At 42.7% G+C, this 20226-nt stretch overlaps 1 protein-coding gene across 3 annotated transcripts in view; it reads right to left on the bottom strand.

Annotated features, from left to right (window-relative positions):
* ITPR2 (inositol 1,4,5-trisphosphate receptor type 2) overlaps positions 1 to 17260 on the bottom strand; it is a 261899-nt gene extending 244639 nt beyond the window's left edge. For 2 of the 3 annotated variants that reach the window (XM_065673846.1, XM_065673864.1), the window contains exon 1: positions 16987 to 17260. In XM_065673846.1, coding sequence (XP_065529918.1) covers positions 16987 to 17078 — 92 coding nt within the window. In that variant the 5' untranslated portion in view covers positions 17079 to 17260. Of the gene's footprint in view, positions 1 to 14550; positions 14611 to 14867; positions 14923 to 16986 lie in introns of those variants that run through there. The other variant, XM_065673855.1, reaches the window with a different exon arrangement.
* Between the last annotated feature and the right edge of the window lie 2966 nt (positions 17261 to 20226).

The raw sequence follows: 20226 nt of genomic DNA, 5'->3' as shown, positions 1-20226 counted from the left end.
CTCAGCTATAAGCTGATCTGAAAAGATAGTACAGCACCCCACCCAAAAATCAGCTCCATTTTTATCACCTTTCCAGATTTTATTACATAATCAAAAAGCCAATCAACTAGCTCTGTGATGCAGCCTTGTGTAGGCTTACACAGTTTCTTCTCCAAGTCAAACAGCACCACATTGTCTGGGGTAATCTCATCCACTCACATAAACAATTAGTCTGCTATATTTTGATTATCACTTCCGTTTAAGAGGACATTGAGAGACGCTTCAGCCTGAGTGGCAGAAGGTCTGGCCTCCTGCTAAAACAGACGTGCTCTTCTCAAGCTTTTCCTCCGACTGGAAAACAGCTGCCAGCCTTGCCCCGAGTACCTCACTGAAGCAGAGCTCTATTCTCATTTGACACATGGAAACAAAACAGCATGCATTTAGGTGATGCCTGACACTTTTTTGAGTTATAAGACTCATAGATCACATATTCAATAAAAGAACTACGTTGACTCAAATGCAGGAAAGAGCAAAAGTAAACACTGAGCTATTTCATTCAATTCATGTTACAGCCTTTCCGAGCTTGACTGTCTCTAAGCAACAGTCAACTCCATTAGCACAAATCATCTACTAAATTGTTTAAGTATATGAACTCCTATTGCTTAGAGAGTGCTGAGTAGCACTCATATAAACTGCTTGATTTGAACAGTGACATGCAGCCATGGATAAAAAAAAAAGCTTACAGAGTAAATGTATATCCACGGCCTCAGTGGTTTGAAAACCTATTCACCAATCAAAAGGTAGGATAATCCCTGATACTGCAATCTACTCACATATAAATTCTTCCATCAGTATAGCGCCCTAAATGAGACATCAGAAGTTAACTGCTCTCCTGTGAACCATTAAGATAAAAACAGAGATTGGTTAAACCTAAATGGATGATCTTTCTTAGAAAAATGGAACGCAGAGATGAGGGTTTATTTCACTGCATTTGTATATGCTCCTTGCTACTCTGGCAGCTTAAAAGGAGTACAAATTGTTCCTGTGCCTCACAATGTGCACTTCATCTAGCTGGTCTGCTGCTCTGTGTTAGCAATTATGTGAATTGGAAGTGAGCTTGAGCCTTTGTTATTTTTTTTCCCCTGATCTTCAATCTGAAGAGGTTTTAGAACATTTTTGTTTATTTTTACCTTTGAAGTTCAATTTTTTTTTCTAGGAAATGAGCACTGAAAATAACTATTTGTTTGTATGCAAAGCTCCGTGTTTATACAAAAGAAAAGTTTGCATCCAACTTGTCATCCTGAAATTAGAAAAAGGTATCGCAGCACTTACGTTCACCGCAGTTGTGCAGAAGCTCCCGCCAACTAAATTTGTACAGATCTTGTCATAGCTGTGGAGGAGACTTTTAACTGGCATTTGGATCAGATTCTCTGCTGACTTACTCTGGGCAACACAGTGCCCAGAAAATACCTGACTGGCAAGTGCTCAGTTCACCACCTGCAAGGGATGGTACAAATATCCCACTTCCCCTCCTCTCAACGCACATTAGCAAAAGTGGCAGAAGTAAAATAAGATTTCCCATCACCACTTAGCAATGCTCTCTGGCCAAGGGCCATTTGAAAGCAGTTACTTCCACATTAGCTCTAAGTGAATCAGAAATCCAGACACACAAAAATTCATCCGGCCACTCAGGTTCCAGTTTAAGGTGGGAACATTATCTTCAGAACATAAAAAGCCATTAGCTAGCTGGGGCGGTGTTGAAGTCCTGACCACTGTCTTTCCTCAGAGAGTTCAGCCTTTACAGAAATTATCTCAAGTCATTTACATCTATACCACTATAAAGAGCCTGTCAGCTTCTTCCAGGCAACCCTCAGTCCCTTCACATACACTGTTTATCCTGAAAGGTTCTACCTTCGGTCTAGGGACTGGATAGTGGTAGAGTCATCTGCCCATCTCCCAAGATAAATCTCTAATCTGGGGAAAAAAACAGAGCATCTCCTCCTTCCTGCAAACAAACAGGAAACCGAAGCTCATTGGCATCCCGAGACTCAGAATTGCTTGATTTTTCAAACTACCCTAGAAGCAGAAGTTGTGCATAATAAGGTTGAATCTTAAGTGATAACAGATAACCATTTGTTCTCTACTGTTTGGGTTGTGTGGACCCCTTACTGCTCAAATTTTCCCTTCAGCATCCTCCCACCAGCCACACAAACTGCAAAAGCAGCATCAGTAGTGCAAAGGTGAATGCAACTGCCAGCACAGACTGCTCTTTCAGGACACCAGAGCTCAGTAATGGGGACAAAACCAGCTTCCTGCTGCTCCACAACTTACACAGCAGATTAAATGCTGGAAATGGAGAACGGCAGTGAACCAGCTCAGGCTGCATAGCCCAGAGACCAGCATCAAACACCACACAGAAAGAGCTTCTAACATATTTCATTGGATGCATAGGAAAACCGTCCTCCCTCTTCTTCAGTTAAAATAAATAGCCTACCTCATGTCACTGAGAAGAATTCAGTCCCATTTAGACAGAGAAAGACCAAGAACTCACAGAAGGTATTTAAGGTCCGGTTTATATAACTGACCCATAGTTCTTCTGACTGCAAAAGTCAGGGAGAAAAAACTGCTCCTGTTTTTAGAAATAATGAGTGCCTTCATCAGTCCTTAGAAAACGAGCACTCAGATCTGATTCCTAACACTACCATCGTATAGAAACATCCTGCTCTTGAGCAAAAGCAGACAGAACATAGAAATTCCAGAACTCCTTCAACAGGTAACATCATCTACCTACCTAGATGCCTACAGCCAAGGTGCAGAGACCACTCTGACGGTATTTGAAGGCACTTGAACACATTTCACCACTCAGGTAAGTCTGGGAATACAGTATCTTTGGCATCCTCACAGAACTCAAATGATTGGAAAGAAATCCTGACAAGGTATTTTCAGTTCTTTCAGGCTAATGGGATAAATACCTCTAGTTCTTCTACAACATCTGCTAAACCAAGATAATAGATGAAAAGCAGCTACTGAAAAAAAGCTTTCTTTCAGCTGAGCTTGCTGGAAATGCTGCTCTTCATTCTTTGATCTGGACATAAACTTTAATCAGTTTCATGCAGATCTTTAATCCACACACTTGTCACTACAAACTAGACTATTATAATGCATACATATCAACAACATGCAAAAAGGAGGTACAAAGTGCAACTGAGACTGAATTCTCCTTGATTCGTTTATGTCCCACTCACATCCAGCCAATCTACGAACTCCTTAGGCTCCCCTGTAAAAATATGTCCAAGAAATGTTCATGTTACCAAACAGGTTTGAACAAGCTTTTCCAGTCTAATGTTTGATCTTCTGCACAGTCCACATCACCCCAAAATATCCTTAAAATAGAGATTTACTTTATATTGAAAGAATATAGCTTCTAGAGTATAATTCACATACTCATCCACTCCTCTTTTAAGTTCCTCAATGGCAATATGTTATAGTGCCTTAATTTCCTTGAGTTTATTAAATTAAGCAGTTGAAAATATGAGTCCTTAATGATGCTACCACACCCAGATAGTGGGCACACTGAGCTACTGCGTCTTTTACGGAAGCTCAGTCTCGAAGACTTAGCAAGATACTTTGAATTTAAAATCCCCAGATGGCTCACTCTTGACTCTAAACCTACAAAAATCACTCAGCAAAGTCTCTTCTATTTCCAGAGTCCTTTGTTGCCTGACATTACAAGTGTCAGGCGATTTCGTGCAGTCATGATCATGTCAATGGACAATCATAACTATCAATTCTCCTGCAGAAAAAAACCCTAAGCTCTTCAACAACACACTCCATTGATGCCCCAACAAGATACTGTTGCACCGCGGATTTCTCTCTCTCCTATCTTTCAAACACCACATTTCCTGCACCCTCTTCCACATCCTGCTTATACTTCACTAAATGGTACTTTTTTCAGATCAGCTAAGATCCTTGCAGCCCCCCCCCAAGTTCAGTATTTGCAAAGCCACAGTACAATTTCTGAACAAATATAACCTCCCACATAACTATCTTGTTTCTACACTCCCAGCTTGCCTGATGCAACCAGAAAACCTTGATCTTGCCATTCTCAGGGGATGCTACACTTTTAGATGATTGCAAGAGCCAATTATCTCTCCAGATGCTCTCCCGAGAAAGCCTTTGGCTGCTCTGAAGTCCATTCCAGGAACAATACATTCTTCAAGTGGATGATTCAAGAGGTTTGCATCTTATTCAGGAGGTTTTGCATGTTATGAGAAGGAAAGAAAAAGTGATCTCTTTTTCAAAAGAGTCATTCCTTGAAATAATTATTTGATCTTCTACCTAAAGCTGCATCTGGAACTAACCTCCAAAGTGACTTCATCTGGGTGAGGCATCAAGGTCACCCTGCTGCTCTCAGATCTGTGAACGCCTGTAAAAGCACAGCCCTAGTAATTCCTACAACCAAATGGCAAGTTGTTCTCAAGACGACTCAGCATAGTCCTGACTCTGTACTTCTTCCTTGGATAAATTACATTGAAAATGTCAGGAATTTTAAGCACCACCAGGAGTTCTCCCCAGATAGTTCAAAAATGTTGTCATACTTCACCTTCTAAATTTCCCTTTGTTTTCTTATACCTATCTTTCCACATCTGGATAACTGATCTGCAAGATAAGTTATCTTCAAGTTCAAGTCAAGTCTCTGCTGAAGCTCAAACACAAAGCAATCCGACGCTTTCCTCATCTGTATTTTGTGGAGAAACAGACCAGGATCAGAGCAAATATGTTTTTTACCATCCCATTGACTCACTTTGCTGTTTGAGAGTGGGTTTATCGCCTGCTCATTTCCCAAACTTGTCAAGAGAGTTTTAGTTGCTGCCCATACAAGGTTTCACTTTCATCTGCAAATGATCATTCAAAGTGTTCACTTAGGAAACCTCTTTGCTTTCACTCCTTCTGGTGCACCCAGGGTTTTCTTGGTTTTTGTTGTTTGGGTTTTTTTAAGATGTCATTTTTATTATCACGTTAATTCAATTTGCAGGGCTTCTAGTTCTTGTATTAGAAGTCATAGCAATTCTTTCTGGTCTCTTTTGAGGATGCGGGTTTTCAATGTGATTGTTTCTTGCACCATGGCTCCATGGGAACACCTATCACAAATTTCCATTTTGGAAGTTGGATCCACCTAATGATACCATGTTATCCTTAGTCACAAGTAACGTGACAGTTCTGGAGACTTAAGGGCTGTTTCCACTACAAAGAAAAGTTTAAGATGGTATAAGGCATTTTCTTGATCATTTATTCAGAAAGAATTTATAAATTCTTGTTTTCCTGGACACAGGAGAAATCAAATAGCAGGAGTTTCTTTGACTACAGTTTTCAGAGAGAACAGTGCTCAGTAGCACACTCATTTTTATTGTCCTTGGGTCAATATAACAGGTTTTGTCTGGCTACGACTGAGGTTTTTGTCCTACATTCTCTGTTATTCTGGTCACTTAGGCCTGTATAGCTCGCCCAGTTGATGCTGAATTTCTTTCTGTGAAGCTTCTTGGGTAACAGTGCTCAGCTTTTGCCCAGACTTTAACAAGTATATATGCTTTGGGTGGTGACTTCTGTAGCTTCAGCTATCTGGTTGAAGAAAGGAGGAAGGATTTTATCTCACACCTCCATTACAAATGAAGAACAAATTAATTACAAAACAGTAATTATACTTGCCAGTGTCAATGAGGTTCCACCCTATGTATGAGCATGACAGTAATGCCAGAATGCATAAAACTCTTCAGCACTTTGTTTTTGTAATGATAAACTTAATTCTGCATCTTTAAATTCATACTTAAGAAAACACACATTTGACACAAGAAAACTTTAAAAAAACTAACTAGTTTTGTCACATCTGGCTTACTCCCAGGCTTACCATGAGATAAACCAATTTATGCAATTTAGCATTGATCTGGTAACATGTTCAACATTCATAAAACCTGGAATCTTCGGTTGTATTTCACAACATGCCTATGACCTTGTGCAATCTGCTCCTCTGCTTGAGTCCCATCCCTCATTACAGTATTTCCCTTCAAACATACTTTACATCTATGTTTGAAAACTCAAACCAGCGTTGTCCTAGTTCCAGCTCTACTAAAGTAAAATGATTCTATTGAAAGCAACCTAATCAGAGTAGAGAGTTTAATTTGCCGCGGAAAGAAACTGGACCAGATGAAACAGTTCCACGGACCAGGAGTTTGACTCCATCAGCCTAATACACAGTATTGCTTCAAATAAGGTGTCATAACAGAACTTTACATGTAGTTGTTTTATTATAGCCTAGATATTACATGGGGGGGAATATGGTAATTACTCCTTACATTCAGCGGCAGAAAAACCTGTCCAACTACAAAAGTTAATACAGCCAAGACTTATTGCCTGCCAGGTCCTGACCTTGTTTGTTTCTGCATGAGAAGCCATTTCTCACAGAAACTGAGCACACCTCTAACCCAAATCTTGCAGCTGCCCAGGGTCCATAGCAGAGCTCTCTCTGAAGAGCCGGATACCTGCCTCTGAATGGCTTCATGATCAAATCCTAATCTTTCTTTTAGTACCCCTGAAGATTTAAGCAGGGAAGGAGAAATCTTAACTTGGATCCTTTTCAAGAGGTTCTTTACAAAATTGCCTCCTGACATATTTGCAGCTTAAGTCTACAAATTTGCAGATGTAGAATATACATCTCAGACCACCACTGGAAATAACGTCATAAAACTTTGTTATATCTTTTACTTTGAAAAAGTAACTAAGAAAATGGCAAACTGTCACCTACAGCCTGACATAAATAAACTATTACCTCCTCACCAACCCCCAAAAAAAGAAATCCAGTAAATTTTCTGTATGTTGTTTTGTACTTTTATCATTTAAAGGCATGACTTTTTTTTCTGTATTCTACATTGTTTACAAATAACATGCCATGATGTTTGCAACAATATGCAAGAATATCTACATCTGATTTTAAACTTGGACTTCCTGTATTCACTGCAATACTCAGATTTACTGTTCTTACAGCAACACGGAAATCCAAAATATTAATTACAACAGTTTGACGGTAAAGCTTGACTTACTAAGGTTCTGTCTTCAGCCTGAGAAGCGTTACAGACATTGCCCTGCCTGATGTAAAACCTCATTTTAGAACAATGAAATTCCACAAGCCTTTCCACTTAACGCTCACTTTTCAGCTCTCTGTGAAGAGTCAAGCCCACTGGGCCCTGTTTTTCAAATTTGGAAGAGGAATGAAGCCTATGGACTGGCACCCTCACACATGGCAGACAGCAAGGTGAGGACGGCGCATTCAGCTGAAATTGAGTCTACCTTAGCAAAAGGCAGTAACCTAGTTGAAAATTGTCCAAGATATCAAAGTAATACCACTAACACGCAGTTAACCTTTTTCTCTTGGTACAGTTTGCTGGGGTTTTATTAAGTGAAGGACTTCTAATTTTCTTAACCTAAGTAGCCTTAAAACTTTCATTCTTTGGTCGGAAGAATGGAACTTGCATTTGAACATTTTTCACCTCTCATAACTGCACGAGGATCTGCTCTTAGTGTTTCAAACCTGATATCCAGTCTTTCCCAACCTATTACTTCCGTTTCCTCTATTTATTGTTTCTGAACAATAAAATTACATTAGCCAGATTAAAAAGGTGACAGTGAATACTTTAGCAAAACCCACTAATGTTTCAGTTACCTGGAACAATTGGGGAGCTCATCAGAAATCTAAGCGCAGCTAACTTTAAAACAAGATCAACAAAGTCAGGCAAAAAAAAAGTCACTGTTTCCAGTCTTCGGCACTGAGTTACCATTAGTTAGCCACCCCACCTGCAAAGCATGTGTTCTGATTTTAAGTTAGTGGAAGAAAATTACTACTCAACTCAAGGTACTTCTTACACAGATTTCATCTGCAACTATTCCTGCTTTTCAGCTTTTTGCCACATCCATGAAGGAGAAACTGAGGTTATGCATAATTCATTGAATTCTAGGAGTTGGGACTTTACAAATAATGTCGGGTATTACCAGATTCAGAACAAAACTATACTGGTCACATCTAAATTAGCTGCCCTCTAAAGTTGCCTAGTTAAGTTTTCCACATCACAGCGCTCAAGATTATACAACTACACAAAATTCCACAGGCATCGGGATGTAGATGCACACTGGAGCCAGTCAAAATTCCCCACACTGAAATGAAACACATCCTGCAGGTGTGGCTGGGGAGGCCTCAGTGGCTTGTGCCTGCTGCTCCTCCAGCTTTCATCCAAAGCACCCTCAGGAGGCAGGCAGACAGCTCGGGTGGCTTGGAGTGCGGTGCTTGAGCCGCCTCTGCTCTGCATACAGGAATACCAGCACAAGTTTTCACTCAAAAGAGGAAAAACCTTAAGAACTGGGTTGCTCTCTTTTGACTGTGGGCAGTAGGTACAAAAAATTGGGGCTTGCCATGAGTTTAAGCAGTTGTTTTCCCAGTCCTCTGACTGCTTTCAGCTGCCCTGCAACATCAATTAACTTGCATGTGTCAAGTGCGGGGGGGGGAAAGCCGTTTGAAATACAAACAAATCTCTAAGAGAAAATCAAGATAAGAAGCCCAAGCGCTGGGTCATAACAAGTTTCTGTAGTTTGAAATTCATATGAAAAGCCTTGTTTCAGGGTTTGTTTGTTGATTTTTCAAATGACATTGATGTTTATCTGCCAGAGGTCAAAGAATAAAAACTTGATTACTGTTTTAATATTATTTGTACAGAGAAGAGCTGTAGTAAGCTTAACTTACAGTGTCAGATGATAAAAACCACACTTTATATGCTCTTCTAGCTGCCTTCTACCAAGTAATTTCAACTCCATGCCATGTGGCAGAAACAACCAAAGGGGCATTTCAAATGAACTCTACCAAATTTATTATATCAGAAGATTCCCAAAGTACCATAATTCATTACGTATCACCTTAGTTGCTACAAAGCATTGGGCACCGCATGCACTTCGTAAGTCAGCCATACATTGCAAACAACGTTGGGACCAACACCAGTAAGAACTCCTGTGCTTTTACACAAAGAATCGCATAAGATACCATAGGTAATCTTAAAACTGCTATTTCTTTCTGAGGAACTTTGTAACTCAGGCACTCTCTTGGAGAAAGCAGTATTATTATGCATTTTGCTTAACAACACTGGAAACCCTGGGGGAAAATGTACCAAATACTCAACTGTTTGAGAGCTCAGCACAGACCTCCACCATGTGAAACATCAAAGTAAACAGGAGCAGTGACAGGCTGATTTCTTCCATGTGAAGCAATTTGAAAAGAAGTCAGGCAGTTTGCCAGTACCTCTTCTAGCTATTCTCTGACAGAGGGAACTGCACATCTCTCAGCAACTGCCCATCATCTTCTGTTCCTCTTCAGCCCTGCTTCCCTTCTAACACGTGCCACCTTTTTAATCACGCAAATCAGTTACTGCCCCACCACCCACACTTACCTCTTCCCGCACACCCTTGATCTGCTGATTTCACTACCACCTCACCCTACATTCACCAACATACTTCTGCGAACCCGTCTCCCCCTTCTCCTCTTCATCATCCCAGGGCCAGCAGCCTGAGGACTCAGAGGGCAAGAGAGACTGTTTTCCCTGTTTTCTGCAACCTATAGCAACTCATGGTCACCCATCAACCACTGGAAGTAACAGCAAGGAATATCCTACTCAGGTGATGTGATGTATCTGTGAAGCCCACAAAGGGCTGGGGCAGCTTCTGCACAGGCAGCATCTCAAGTTACCAAACTCTGAAACGCTCTTGCTAGTGCATAAGGATCCCCTAAACTAGAGGCACAGAAGGCCAGCTACTGAGCAACAGGAAGAGAGGAGAAAGCACTCATGGACATGGTTGGCAAAACCTGCCTGAAATTTATAATGACAATTCACCTAACTTTGCCAAGCCAAAAGGTAAACCTGAGCAGAAGATCCAGTACTGCAGGAGCTCTGGAAGCGGAAACTTATACACAGGTAGAGCTCACAGAAAAAGAGCCCCATGCAGCCCAGCCTGGTCAATGTCTTAGGGTCCTCTTTCCTTTATTATTAAGCAATAAATAAGAACTGTTTCAAAAGAGCATGCTTTGGACAATGCTTTGTTTCTATTCAACAGCAATCAATAAAATGCAAACAAATGAGTGTGAGAGGTAGACAGAGACAGAGACACAGACAGCTGGAAAAACAGCACTAAAGCAACAAGACTACTCCTGGCAGTCTTTTGGCTACTACAGCCAAAACAGTCTCTCAAACCTCAAGCAATTTCCTTGTTTAACTCTGTTTCTAATTTTGCAATCAAAACCATTACCTTGCTAGAATGTAATTTCTTGGTTTAAGTTTGTTTCATGCTTGAAGTGAGCTGAGGTAGTAATTACTTTTACTTCTCCAGAGATAAGGAACCTAAAGCAGTTGAACAACCGAAGCTTTCCTGTGCCCACCGGGAAAGGAAGCTGGAAATCCTGGGAACTGGGACTCAGCTCCCACACAGCTGCAGGTCAGGCTGAGACCTCTTGGTACCCACTGCCAGCAGAGAGGAGAAGCCACCCAAAAAGCAGTCCAAAAAGTCAGGGTTTAGCATCATTGTGCAGCTGAAACCAGAACCTATGTCAGGAAGTGTCCACGTCTACATAGCAGTGGAACTACTGATTCGAATAATTACATGGAATCAGATTTACAAATAACAAATGAAGGTTTAAAATAATGTCATAAGGGGGTTTATGTCCTTAATATAATTAAAAGATGCACCTTTGAGTAAGTGACAAAACAAGACAGACAAGGAAAATAGCAAAATCCTGAACTGCCATTCATGTTACTTTCTCTACTCTTTCCATAAATATCCCTAATCAAGTATATCAAAGTCACATGAACTTCACCAGTCTCCCTTTGGTACAAGAAGTAACAGACCTTTCAAAGCAAGCAGAAACCAGACTTTCAAGTGTATTAAATACACGTGCAGAGGACAGGGCTTTGTGCTGTTGCTCAACGAACAGGCTCAGGCTTCAGCAGAGCAGCAGCAGCCTGCAGCATTAACAGTGAAGGGCAGCGGGTTTCAAACACGCCACCATGCAGTAAAACACTTGACTGAGCAAAGGTTCATGCACTTCTTAGGAGATAATGTTCCAGGCTGGGGAAGGCAAAGACTGACCTGACTCTTTCTTCCACAGCACTTTTAAAATATAGGATAACCTTGATTTCTAGTGACTCTGAGAACTACGTAAAGGCTGTTTAGGTAATCCCCTCATTATGCAAAACTAAGTTAAATCAGACTTAAAGTTGTGCAAGTTAAACAATCTCCTGTCTCTTTCCTGACTACTCCCCACATTACCCACAGGCCAGATGAGAACTGCAGAAATTGTAATAGCCACCACTTGTTTCAACGCAAAATTGGAATCCTCTCTCATTTCTATTACTACCACAAAATTTACAGGTAAACCCACTTTTACATTATTAAATCAATTGGTTCCTTCCCTAAGCCAAATTTTCTCCCTACTTCTGTTTTATAATGAGCTCTTTGAACCAAGGATATTTCATTTTAGTGCCCAGTCTCATAAATCGTAATTCCGTAATTAAGTCTAATCCTATATTCCTTCACACCCAAGCTGTGCTCTGTGTGTGAGTAAAACTTCTGAAACAAACCAACCCCCTCCAAGGCTCATTACTTGCCACATTCTCATAAGGGTGCTTTGTGGAAAGCTTTGCCTCATTGTTTATTTAAAGACAGCACTGTTGTTAGAATACTTGCGACAAGCATCAAAATAAGGTCGTTATAAATGGCAAAGCTGGAGCTGTGCCTGATTGCTAATGTGAGTGGATAATCACAGAGGATATAAGCTTTGATATATGTATCAAGTGCAAGGTGTGCAAGATACAGCTGTATTTATACGTCTACATATCTGCCTATGTGGCACTTATTGTAAGATCAATGAAGGTGTTTAATAATGCATATAATATAGCTTATGCTTATGAAAGTTATCATAGAAAATAAATATGCCATATAGCTGAAAAATGTGCATTAGCATACAAAGTAGCTGCAGAATTCACGCCAGCGTTTTTGCATTAGGAAGCCAACCAAGAGAACATAGTTCTGAAAACGCTAATCCTACAGTATTTAAGAAGAAAGTACCATGCAATAAAAACTGTCAGATCTCATTGGCACTGTCAGTCCAGAGGCTAAAGTACCTAGGTAATAAAACATACAAGTACTTTTGCTTGTACAGGAAAGCTGAAATTCAGCTTCTCTTCCTTCTTCTAGGTATTATTTCATTCTGTATGTCTCAGAATTCAATTATGAGTAATTCTAGTTATGCCACTCTCACTTTCTTCAGGCTTTTTATTCTTTCTGACTAATTAGGTTTTGTCATCTGGCACAAGACAAAAAAAATTGGATATCAACTAAAGGACACATACGCTGCTCCTTAACCATAGCTTACATTTTCAGACAGTAGGAGGGAAGGGTAAAAAGAATAAGCACACTGATGGATATACCACATTGATGTGTTGTAAGCACCAGTCACTGCATCCTTTTTCTCAGCACCGTTCTGAGGCCACCACGATGACATTTTAGCCTTTGCTGTATTTGGAATGTTTTGATTTATACTGCTCTATAAGCACTTTCTACTTAATCCTGTCTTTTCACAAAGCGTGACTGACTCAATCTGTGTGAAGTCAAATTAGATAATTAATGCACAAAAGCCCAGGGAAGAAGCCTGAATAAAACTGTGATACTCATTTCAAATCAGAAAGTTCTGGCAAGCACTTCCTCAAATTAACAGAAGTTGTTCAAGAAAAATCAACATTAAACTCGAGAAAATTAGTCCAAATACTCCACAACACACTTTCTGCTGCTAATTACAAGTAAGTCTCAGCACCCCTCGTCATCCACAGTCACACATTACCTAGCAGGCAGCTCCTACTGCATGCTCCATTAATTATGTTCCATGAGGTTTCTCACTGCTATGGCACAGAAGCGTATTTACGGAGGTGAGACAGGAATGCAGTTACTGATGGTGACTAACAGGCCCATTGTCAAATTTTCCTACAGCTGATGCTGGCTATTGTCATTACTTACTTTTTGTTCCACCTCTCCAACTGAGAATACTTTTCTCCCCCTCACTGTACCGACTGGTGATTAATAGCAGCTCTAATTCCCAGCATGCACCGTTACCAACATTCACAGCTAAAATACTGGGGAAGGTGGTCTTGAGGTTCAGACACTGGTCTAGGACAACTTAAGATACCGGGATTCATTGCCTAGCTCTGCCACGTATCTCCTTTGGGACATAAAGTCTCCAACTGTGCAAAAGCTAAAACACACTAAAACCTCAAATATCAGGGGAGGGAACACCCACATTATTAGCACAATTCAACAGTCCAGTAGCACATTACAACCATAGGTGCAAATTCCTTCTCCCAAACTTTTCTGTACTAAATTGCCACTGTCAGTTTATACATTCAAAAGCATACTCCTTTTTTTTTTTTTTCAGAAAAGGGGGAAAAGGGGAGCCCAGAGAGCACTGAGATTGGAAAAGCCAGGCTGCACATCATCAGATGGATACAGGAGGAAGAATCTGGAGCAGTGCTGCCTGACCTCCTTGCCGCTGCCCCCATCCCACACTACGGTGTTAGCCCCAGATGCGGAAGAGAGGTTCAGTTTCCTCTTCTGACTAAGACGGATCAAATCTGAAAGCAAAGTCCTCACGCTAACATCCAACAGCTATTTATAGTAAAGAAGCAGTTTGAAGACAAGGACAGGAGCACAAGTTACTTTCAGCTGAAAGCAGTGCCCCAGCCTTTTGGGTCCTATTTACACAATCTCATGGTTCCAGTGATTCTCAAACCCTCTCTGTAGAAGGCATGGAAAGGCACTCCTGCCTTCACCTGGCACCACTCAGCACCCTCACCTGGACACAGGGCCAAGAGGCACAGATCCCCTATGTCCTAAACAAGAAGGTTAGGACCTTCTAAACTGCATGAGAGGAAGATTTCCACACTCAAGGCTATAGTAGATGTTAAGCTGACCCTACGCTTGATCTGAATAGCTCAGTTTCATCTTACTCTGGGCTCTAAATTTCTTGGGAAAACTGAGCACATGAAAACTTCTGCACCAGCAAGTGAGCAAAAAATATTCTCATATTTATAATATAAACGCATAAAACAGCCTTTGCTTAGGATTCTCCCTCAAAACTAATCTGTTGAGCTGGTTCTTCAAGGAGTAAGGTCCACTGACGTGACAGGCCTCCCCCGCTTGGAGAGGTGCTATGAACTTTTTTATCTTATTTATAGAATGGCCTCGCTCACGCTTTGTTTAAGAAACAATTAGCCTTTGACAGCTTAAAATAAACAGGACTCTCTCCCTGCTGCAGAGTCACTAGACCTGAGCTAGATTTCAGGTTCTCGCATGAAACTACCTGATGGACTCAATAGTTTAAGTGACAAGATAGTTTGCCCAGCACCCTCAAAACCTGAGCAATAGAACAAGGACCCACACCAAGTCAAATAAAGTGAGCCAGCAATCATTCCTGCTCCTAAACCATTTTGTCCTTACCAACAAGAGGCACCTCTGGAATACAAGGCCCCCTCTTGCAGGTGCTTGCGAACAGAGGACCTGCAGGAACACAGAAGATGCAGGAGTTTAGCAATGGTTGCATGCCAGATGTGCAGCTGGGCAAACTTTTTCCCTGAACATACAGCTGCTTTTTCTGCCTCCTGCGTTGCTGCAACAGGTCCAAAGGCAGTAACAGCAATAGCTGGCACAGATTACGTGACTTGGCATCACAACTTTATATTTCAGTCCAAGCTCTTGTACCACCAGCAGAGGGGTCAGCATTCCCATCTAGTAGACATGAGAGTTTTCCACTTCACCTTTCCTTGAAGGCCTTCATTCAGGTTGTCAACTCCAGCCTCCTGGCTCTGCAGCTGCCTTTACCACACCAGGAAGCAGGGCTCAAAAAAAGCTGTACTGAAAAGCTAACAGAGGTACATCAGCATTCTTGAACTCCTGGCCTGCCAAAGGAGAGTCACACACAGGAGTCCAGTTTCATCCCCAGTGGTTTTCTTAGGCTGGGTTAGCTGGCCAAAAGAGATCCTGGGTAGTCTTCATTAGGGTGTTGGCTTGAGTTCAATTATTTCTTCTGGTAAAGAGTTCGCAGGTGCCTTAGGCAAGCTTTGATCTTGGCTCACTATCTACAGAACCAGGGGTAAATGTCCTGCCTTAACTCCAAGGGATGAGGAGAGGACCAGCAACACAGGAATACCGACATGCATTCGGGCAACACACAGTTGTACAAGCACAGGTCACAGCAGAAACATCTATGAGTGTAGATAAGCAGGTGTTCTCAGAAATGAGGAACATTTCTCAACACAAGGAAAAGTGGAAAGTATGGCAAATTTAGCTTCCCTCAGAAAACAGAACACAGCAATGAGACAGAACAATGAAACCAAACAATGCGTCAATAAGTTATGCCAACAAAACAGAAACACTGGGGTTACAAGAATAAGAAGCAATGTCCAGTTATTAACAGTTGCAGAAAGCAAACATTTTCAGACAGGATTTAAAATTACAAGAGTCAGCAAAACAAAAGGAGATATGAGACAAAACAGAATTGCTGATAGAGAAGGAGCAAAATTAACAGAGCAACAGACCATGGAAAAACACTTGTCAACAGATGAAACAAGTGAACAGCAAGGATAGGAAGTAATAGTAAGTTCAAAAAATATAAGGGACCTCAAACACCAGCTCTTTTCCAGTAAAAGTACCACATCAAGTAACTCAATTTGTTGTTGGCAATCTAATACTGCTCTTTTTCTTCACTCTAAAGTCCACCACTGAAGAGATCTCAGGACACAAGGAGGCTAATATGACATACAGGAGTGATACCCAGGGACATGTTTATTAGTAGCAGATCAGCCTTAGCAAGTTCAACTGTATTCTGAAGGTACCACTAATGTTTAAACACCGAATTACACTGATATTTAACTACAGCTTGAGCTGCCTTGTCAATGGGATCACTACAAATCATACAGTACAGGTGTTTCCATTGAGAAAGGTTTAAGGATGTGCTTAGTTAGGACACACCACCAACTCACTGGATCTGCTGCCACTCTGCTAGGAACATCAGAGGGAACCACTGCACCATCGGGATGTATCACTACAACCAAACTACATGGTAGTTTGAAGAAAGATATCGGTGTATTCCTATCATCATTCACTGTGGTTTTCTGTCCTGGATTCCAAACAGGTGATTTAAAGCTGTCAATGTTAATATAAAAAAAACAACCCTCAAGCAAGCTGGATAGTTCAGTGGAGCAGCCACAGCTGAACTACATCTCTTCACTCTGCAAAGAGATGGAAGAGCTTGCAGAAGAAGCACCCCCATGAAATTAAATATCAGATTATAAACATCTGATAGTTAACCACTGCAGGTAAAGACTTCAGTCAAATGCAAACCAGAAGCAAATGGATGGACACTTAACAAGCTGATTATGGCGATGAGCAAGACAGGAAAGCTTTTGTCCTTCACTCTTCATCAAAAACGTCATCTCAGATGTGCAATAAAATTAAGCTCACATATACAAGCATTCCCTCCAACAAAAGGAAACACCGAGATCTCTGGCTACAAATAACGACTATATAAACTCATTTGGGCGCAGCACAGGGTTACTTGTACAGAGCGGGTCCCGGCGTTTGGGTACTCCGGTTCTGGCTGGCCCGGAGGTGAAGCCCCGGCGGGAGCCGAGCGGGGAGCGCGGCCGGACTCACGCCGGGCACCGCCAGCCTCCCGGCCCCGCAGCCCCGGGCCTGTGCGAGAACTTCTCTCTCTTTCCTCCCCGCTCATCACTTCCTACTTTCTTTCCCCCTCTCCGCCGCCGAGGTGGCGGCGGCAGCGCGCTGCCGGCCGCTTCCTGTGCTGCAGCCGGCTCTGCCCGCGGGTCCCCGCCACTCCTCAGCGGGCACGGCCGCCCCCCGGCCCCTCACACTCACCCCAGCGTGCTGATGAACCCATTGACAGAGCCCTCCGCGTACAGGGACACGATGTCCCCGATGTACAGAAAGCTGGACATTTTCTCACACATTTTGGCTCATTTTTTGCTGGATTTCGCACTCCTCCCCTTAAAAAAAATATAATAAAAGAAATAAAAATAACCCAAACTAAAACGAGACGCAGATGGGGCGCGGTCGCGCCGGGCGCTCAGCGCGGCCCCGGCGGCTCTGCGGGACGGCGGGCGCGGGGGAACATGAGCGCGGCTCCGCTGCCCTCCGCGGACCGCCACGGCTCGGCCCGGTCGCCGCGCCTCCTCCTGCGCCTCCGCCCCCCGCGGCCGCCCGCCTCCGCCTCCCGGGCCCGCCCCGATGCAGACACCCAGGGCAGGGGGTCGGGACCCCGTGGGGTCTGCACGGGTCAGGCTGTCCTTGCGGGAGGGAGCGCAGAGCGGGGACCCGCAGGCGGTGGAGAAGTGGGGTGCTTGGGTGTCCTTTCCACATTGCCACCGCCTCTACCGGGAGGGCACGGTGGCCCTGTGCTTAATCACCACCCCCCGCCGCCCTCTGGTTTGTGGCTTACAAACTTGTAGCAACACCCAATCCTTTATTTATTTATTTGTTTTTAAATCAGAAGTTAGCTGCGCTGCAGCCCTGTGCAGGAATTCCCACAGCGCACGTTCCCGTCAGAAAGCTGCCACTAGTTTAATGCGAAAATACCCTCAAACGGGAAGACTGTACACTCTGGAAGAGTTTTCTGCTGAGGAAAGAGGGGACACGTGCAGTCTCAGCACGCTGCCCAGAGGGGTGGGCTTCCAGCACTCCCTCCCCCAGCAAAGATAAGGCCCTGCAGACACAGAGGCAGTACATAAGGCTGCAGCTTCAGTAGCCAAAGAGGCTTACACAGGGCTCTGCAAATACACATCGAATCAGATCCCTGCCCAGAAAGGAGTACCAGCCCCATGACATCCAGTCAGTGGCTGGAAGTGTTCAAAGGAAAGGCTATCACCGGTGCAGGATTCTTGTTCTTAAAACCACCATGAATTCTTCAAACAAAGAGGTGATTTCCACCAACAGTTTTAGGAATCAAAATACTTCTACTTTTTCTGATTTTCAGCTGTAGTTCACCTCCCTGAGCCAACCGTCCCAGTTACAAGCAAACTCAGACTATTGCTGGTCACCCAGGGTACTTCTCCAACAGACTGTCTGGATTTAAAATAAAGAAAAAACAGCGCACCCAGGTCTAAAGCCTGATCAATACCAACAATAAGAATATAAATCTGTTTGCAGGAATGTGCAGTGCTGGAAGTGAGTAACAAGCTGAGGGCTTCACACTTGCATTTAATTTCCCACATTTACAGATTCTAGCCTTATTTCTTCGGAGCATAAATTCTTGACATGAGAAGTGCTGTGTCTTCAAAATAATAATTAAAAAAGGTCTTACCATATAGATGTGCATTAAAAAAAACAAAGCAGCCTGTTATGCCATGCTAGAATTCCCTCTTTTTCTGGATGTCACCCTCTTTTTGTACCCACCAGGGTACAAAGACACCACCAAAGATCTGCACTTGCATTCTGCACATGTACACAAGCAGGCTCTACGTCTGACACTTGACCAAATTCTTCCAATTCAGTCGCCTGGAATAACCAATTGTTAGAACATTTCTGGAAATTACATGGGAAGAGCGCAAGTGCCAGAGCCCTTGTTCTGGAACCAGCCCCTGCACAGGGAACCAAAGATGAGGCATTTCATACAAGACACACATATTCAATCCCAAAGTTGGACTAAATTAAAACCTACCAGAATTAGAAACTGAAAGTCAGTGCAGCACAAGGCACCAAAGGGTGAGAGAAGAAAAGGCTTCCTGCCCACATGCTGACCAAAGAAAAGAGCATTGATCCAGAGCCCTCTCCAGCACCACCAGAGGGGTCAGGTGTTCTTATTCCATGAAAACGTGGTTCTGGACAGTTTGAACCTGGTGCCGAGCAGCAGAGGCTTTACAATGCATTGACAATGTCCTTCACCCTCCTGACCCTGTGTCTCAGCTGTTTTATACCAGGCTTTAATGGCCTAATTAAGATACTTCAGCCACAGAGGTTTCATGTTTCCCAGCAGTAAATGAAACTCTGGCGTGCCTTAGATCAGTGGGAGTTTTCCTGAGGATGGACTTCAGAACTTGGCCCAGCAGCAAGTTTGCCTGCCCTTCGCATGCCTGGGAACAAATCCCCATTTGGGACTATTCCCAGCTGGGAAGGTTCAATTCTGTTGCCAAACATAGGTTACTGGGGCCATTTGAAGTGTCCTTTGATACCGGAGACATCCCTGTAGGCTTTCAGCAGGGAAGCAAGACTGCCGTGCCCTTGACAGCACTGCCTGCATGTGGGCAACTGAAATGGGCCCTCGTGATTTGGCATTACAAGAAGGTTAACTCAGGTCACTTTAGAAAATATTTAGCATTTGCTTGCTGTGGCAAAGCTTGAACTGATAGGAGCCCTACACTTGCAGTCATCTTTGACTCTTTTCCCCCTCAAGGAAATGAAGGCACTGGCTGCATTCTCCCTCATTTCTAGGCTTGTTCATCTTGGCTCAGGCTGGAGCACGCCAGCAGCTGAAAGCTGTTACCACCTCATAGCTCTCTAGTGATATATATGAAATGAACTGGAAATGTGAATCCAGTTCCACGCAGCAGTAGCTATTAACTAGAAATAAGTTACATGAAATCAGCATCTCTGGGGGAAAATAAGTGAAGGTCAAACCCCAAGTGAGTCAAGTATTTAAGCAAATGCTTAGTTTTAAACCTGCCTCATTGAAACACTCCAGCAGTCACTGAAGTTACCAGATACTTTGTACACTGAAAATAAGGAAGCACTTACCCACCACTGTAGACCAGGTCTTAAACTGGTACAAAGATCACCCTGAAAAAGCAGATCTGAGGAACCCTGCTGATTCTCTCCTTGCAGACGGAAATCTTAAGAGTGACAAATGCTCCTCTACCATTTTTAACAAGCATTAACCCTCTTTTATTAAAAATAATCATCATGCCTCTCTGAGTGCTCATTTTATGAAGATAGCATCTGGAAAAATTTAATTAAAATGAAAGATTTTGTCATAACACGTCTACATAAGAAAAAAATAAAGCATGGTCAGAGATGGTAATGGAATATTGTTTCATTTATCTGGAGCATAAATAAACCAAATGGTTGATAAATATGGATATTTTTACTATAGTTTTTAACCTCGCA

The sequence above is a fragment of the Lathamus discolor genome, chromosome 1, assembly GCF_037157495.1.
Source record: "Lathamus discolor isolate bLatDis1 chromosome 1, bLatDis1.hap1, whole genome shotgun sequence".
Classification (NCBI taxonomy): Eukaryota; Metazoa; Chordata; class Aves; order Psittaciformes; family Psittacidae; genus Lathamus; species Lathamus discolor.
This window is presented reverse-complemented; position numbering and strand designations above follow the sequence as displayed.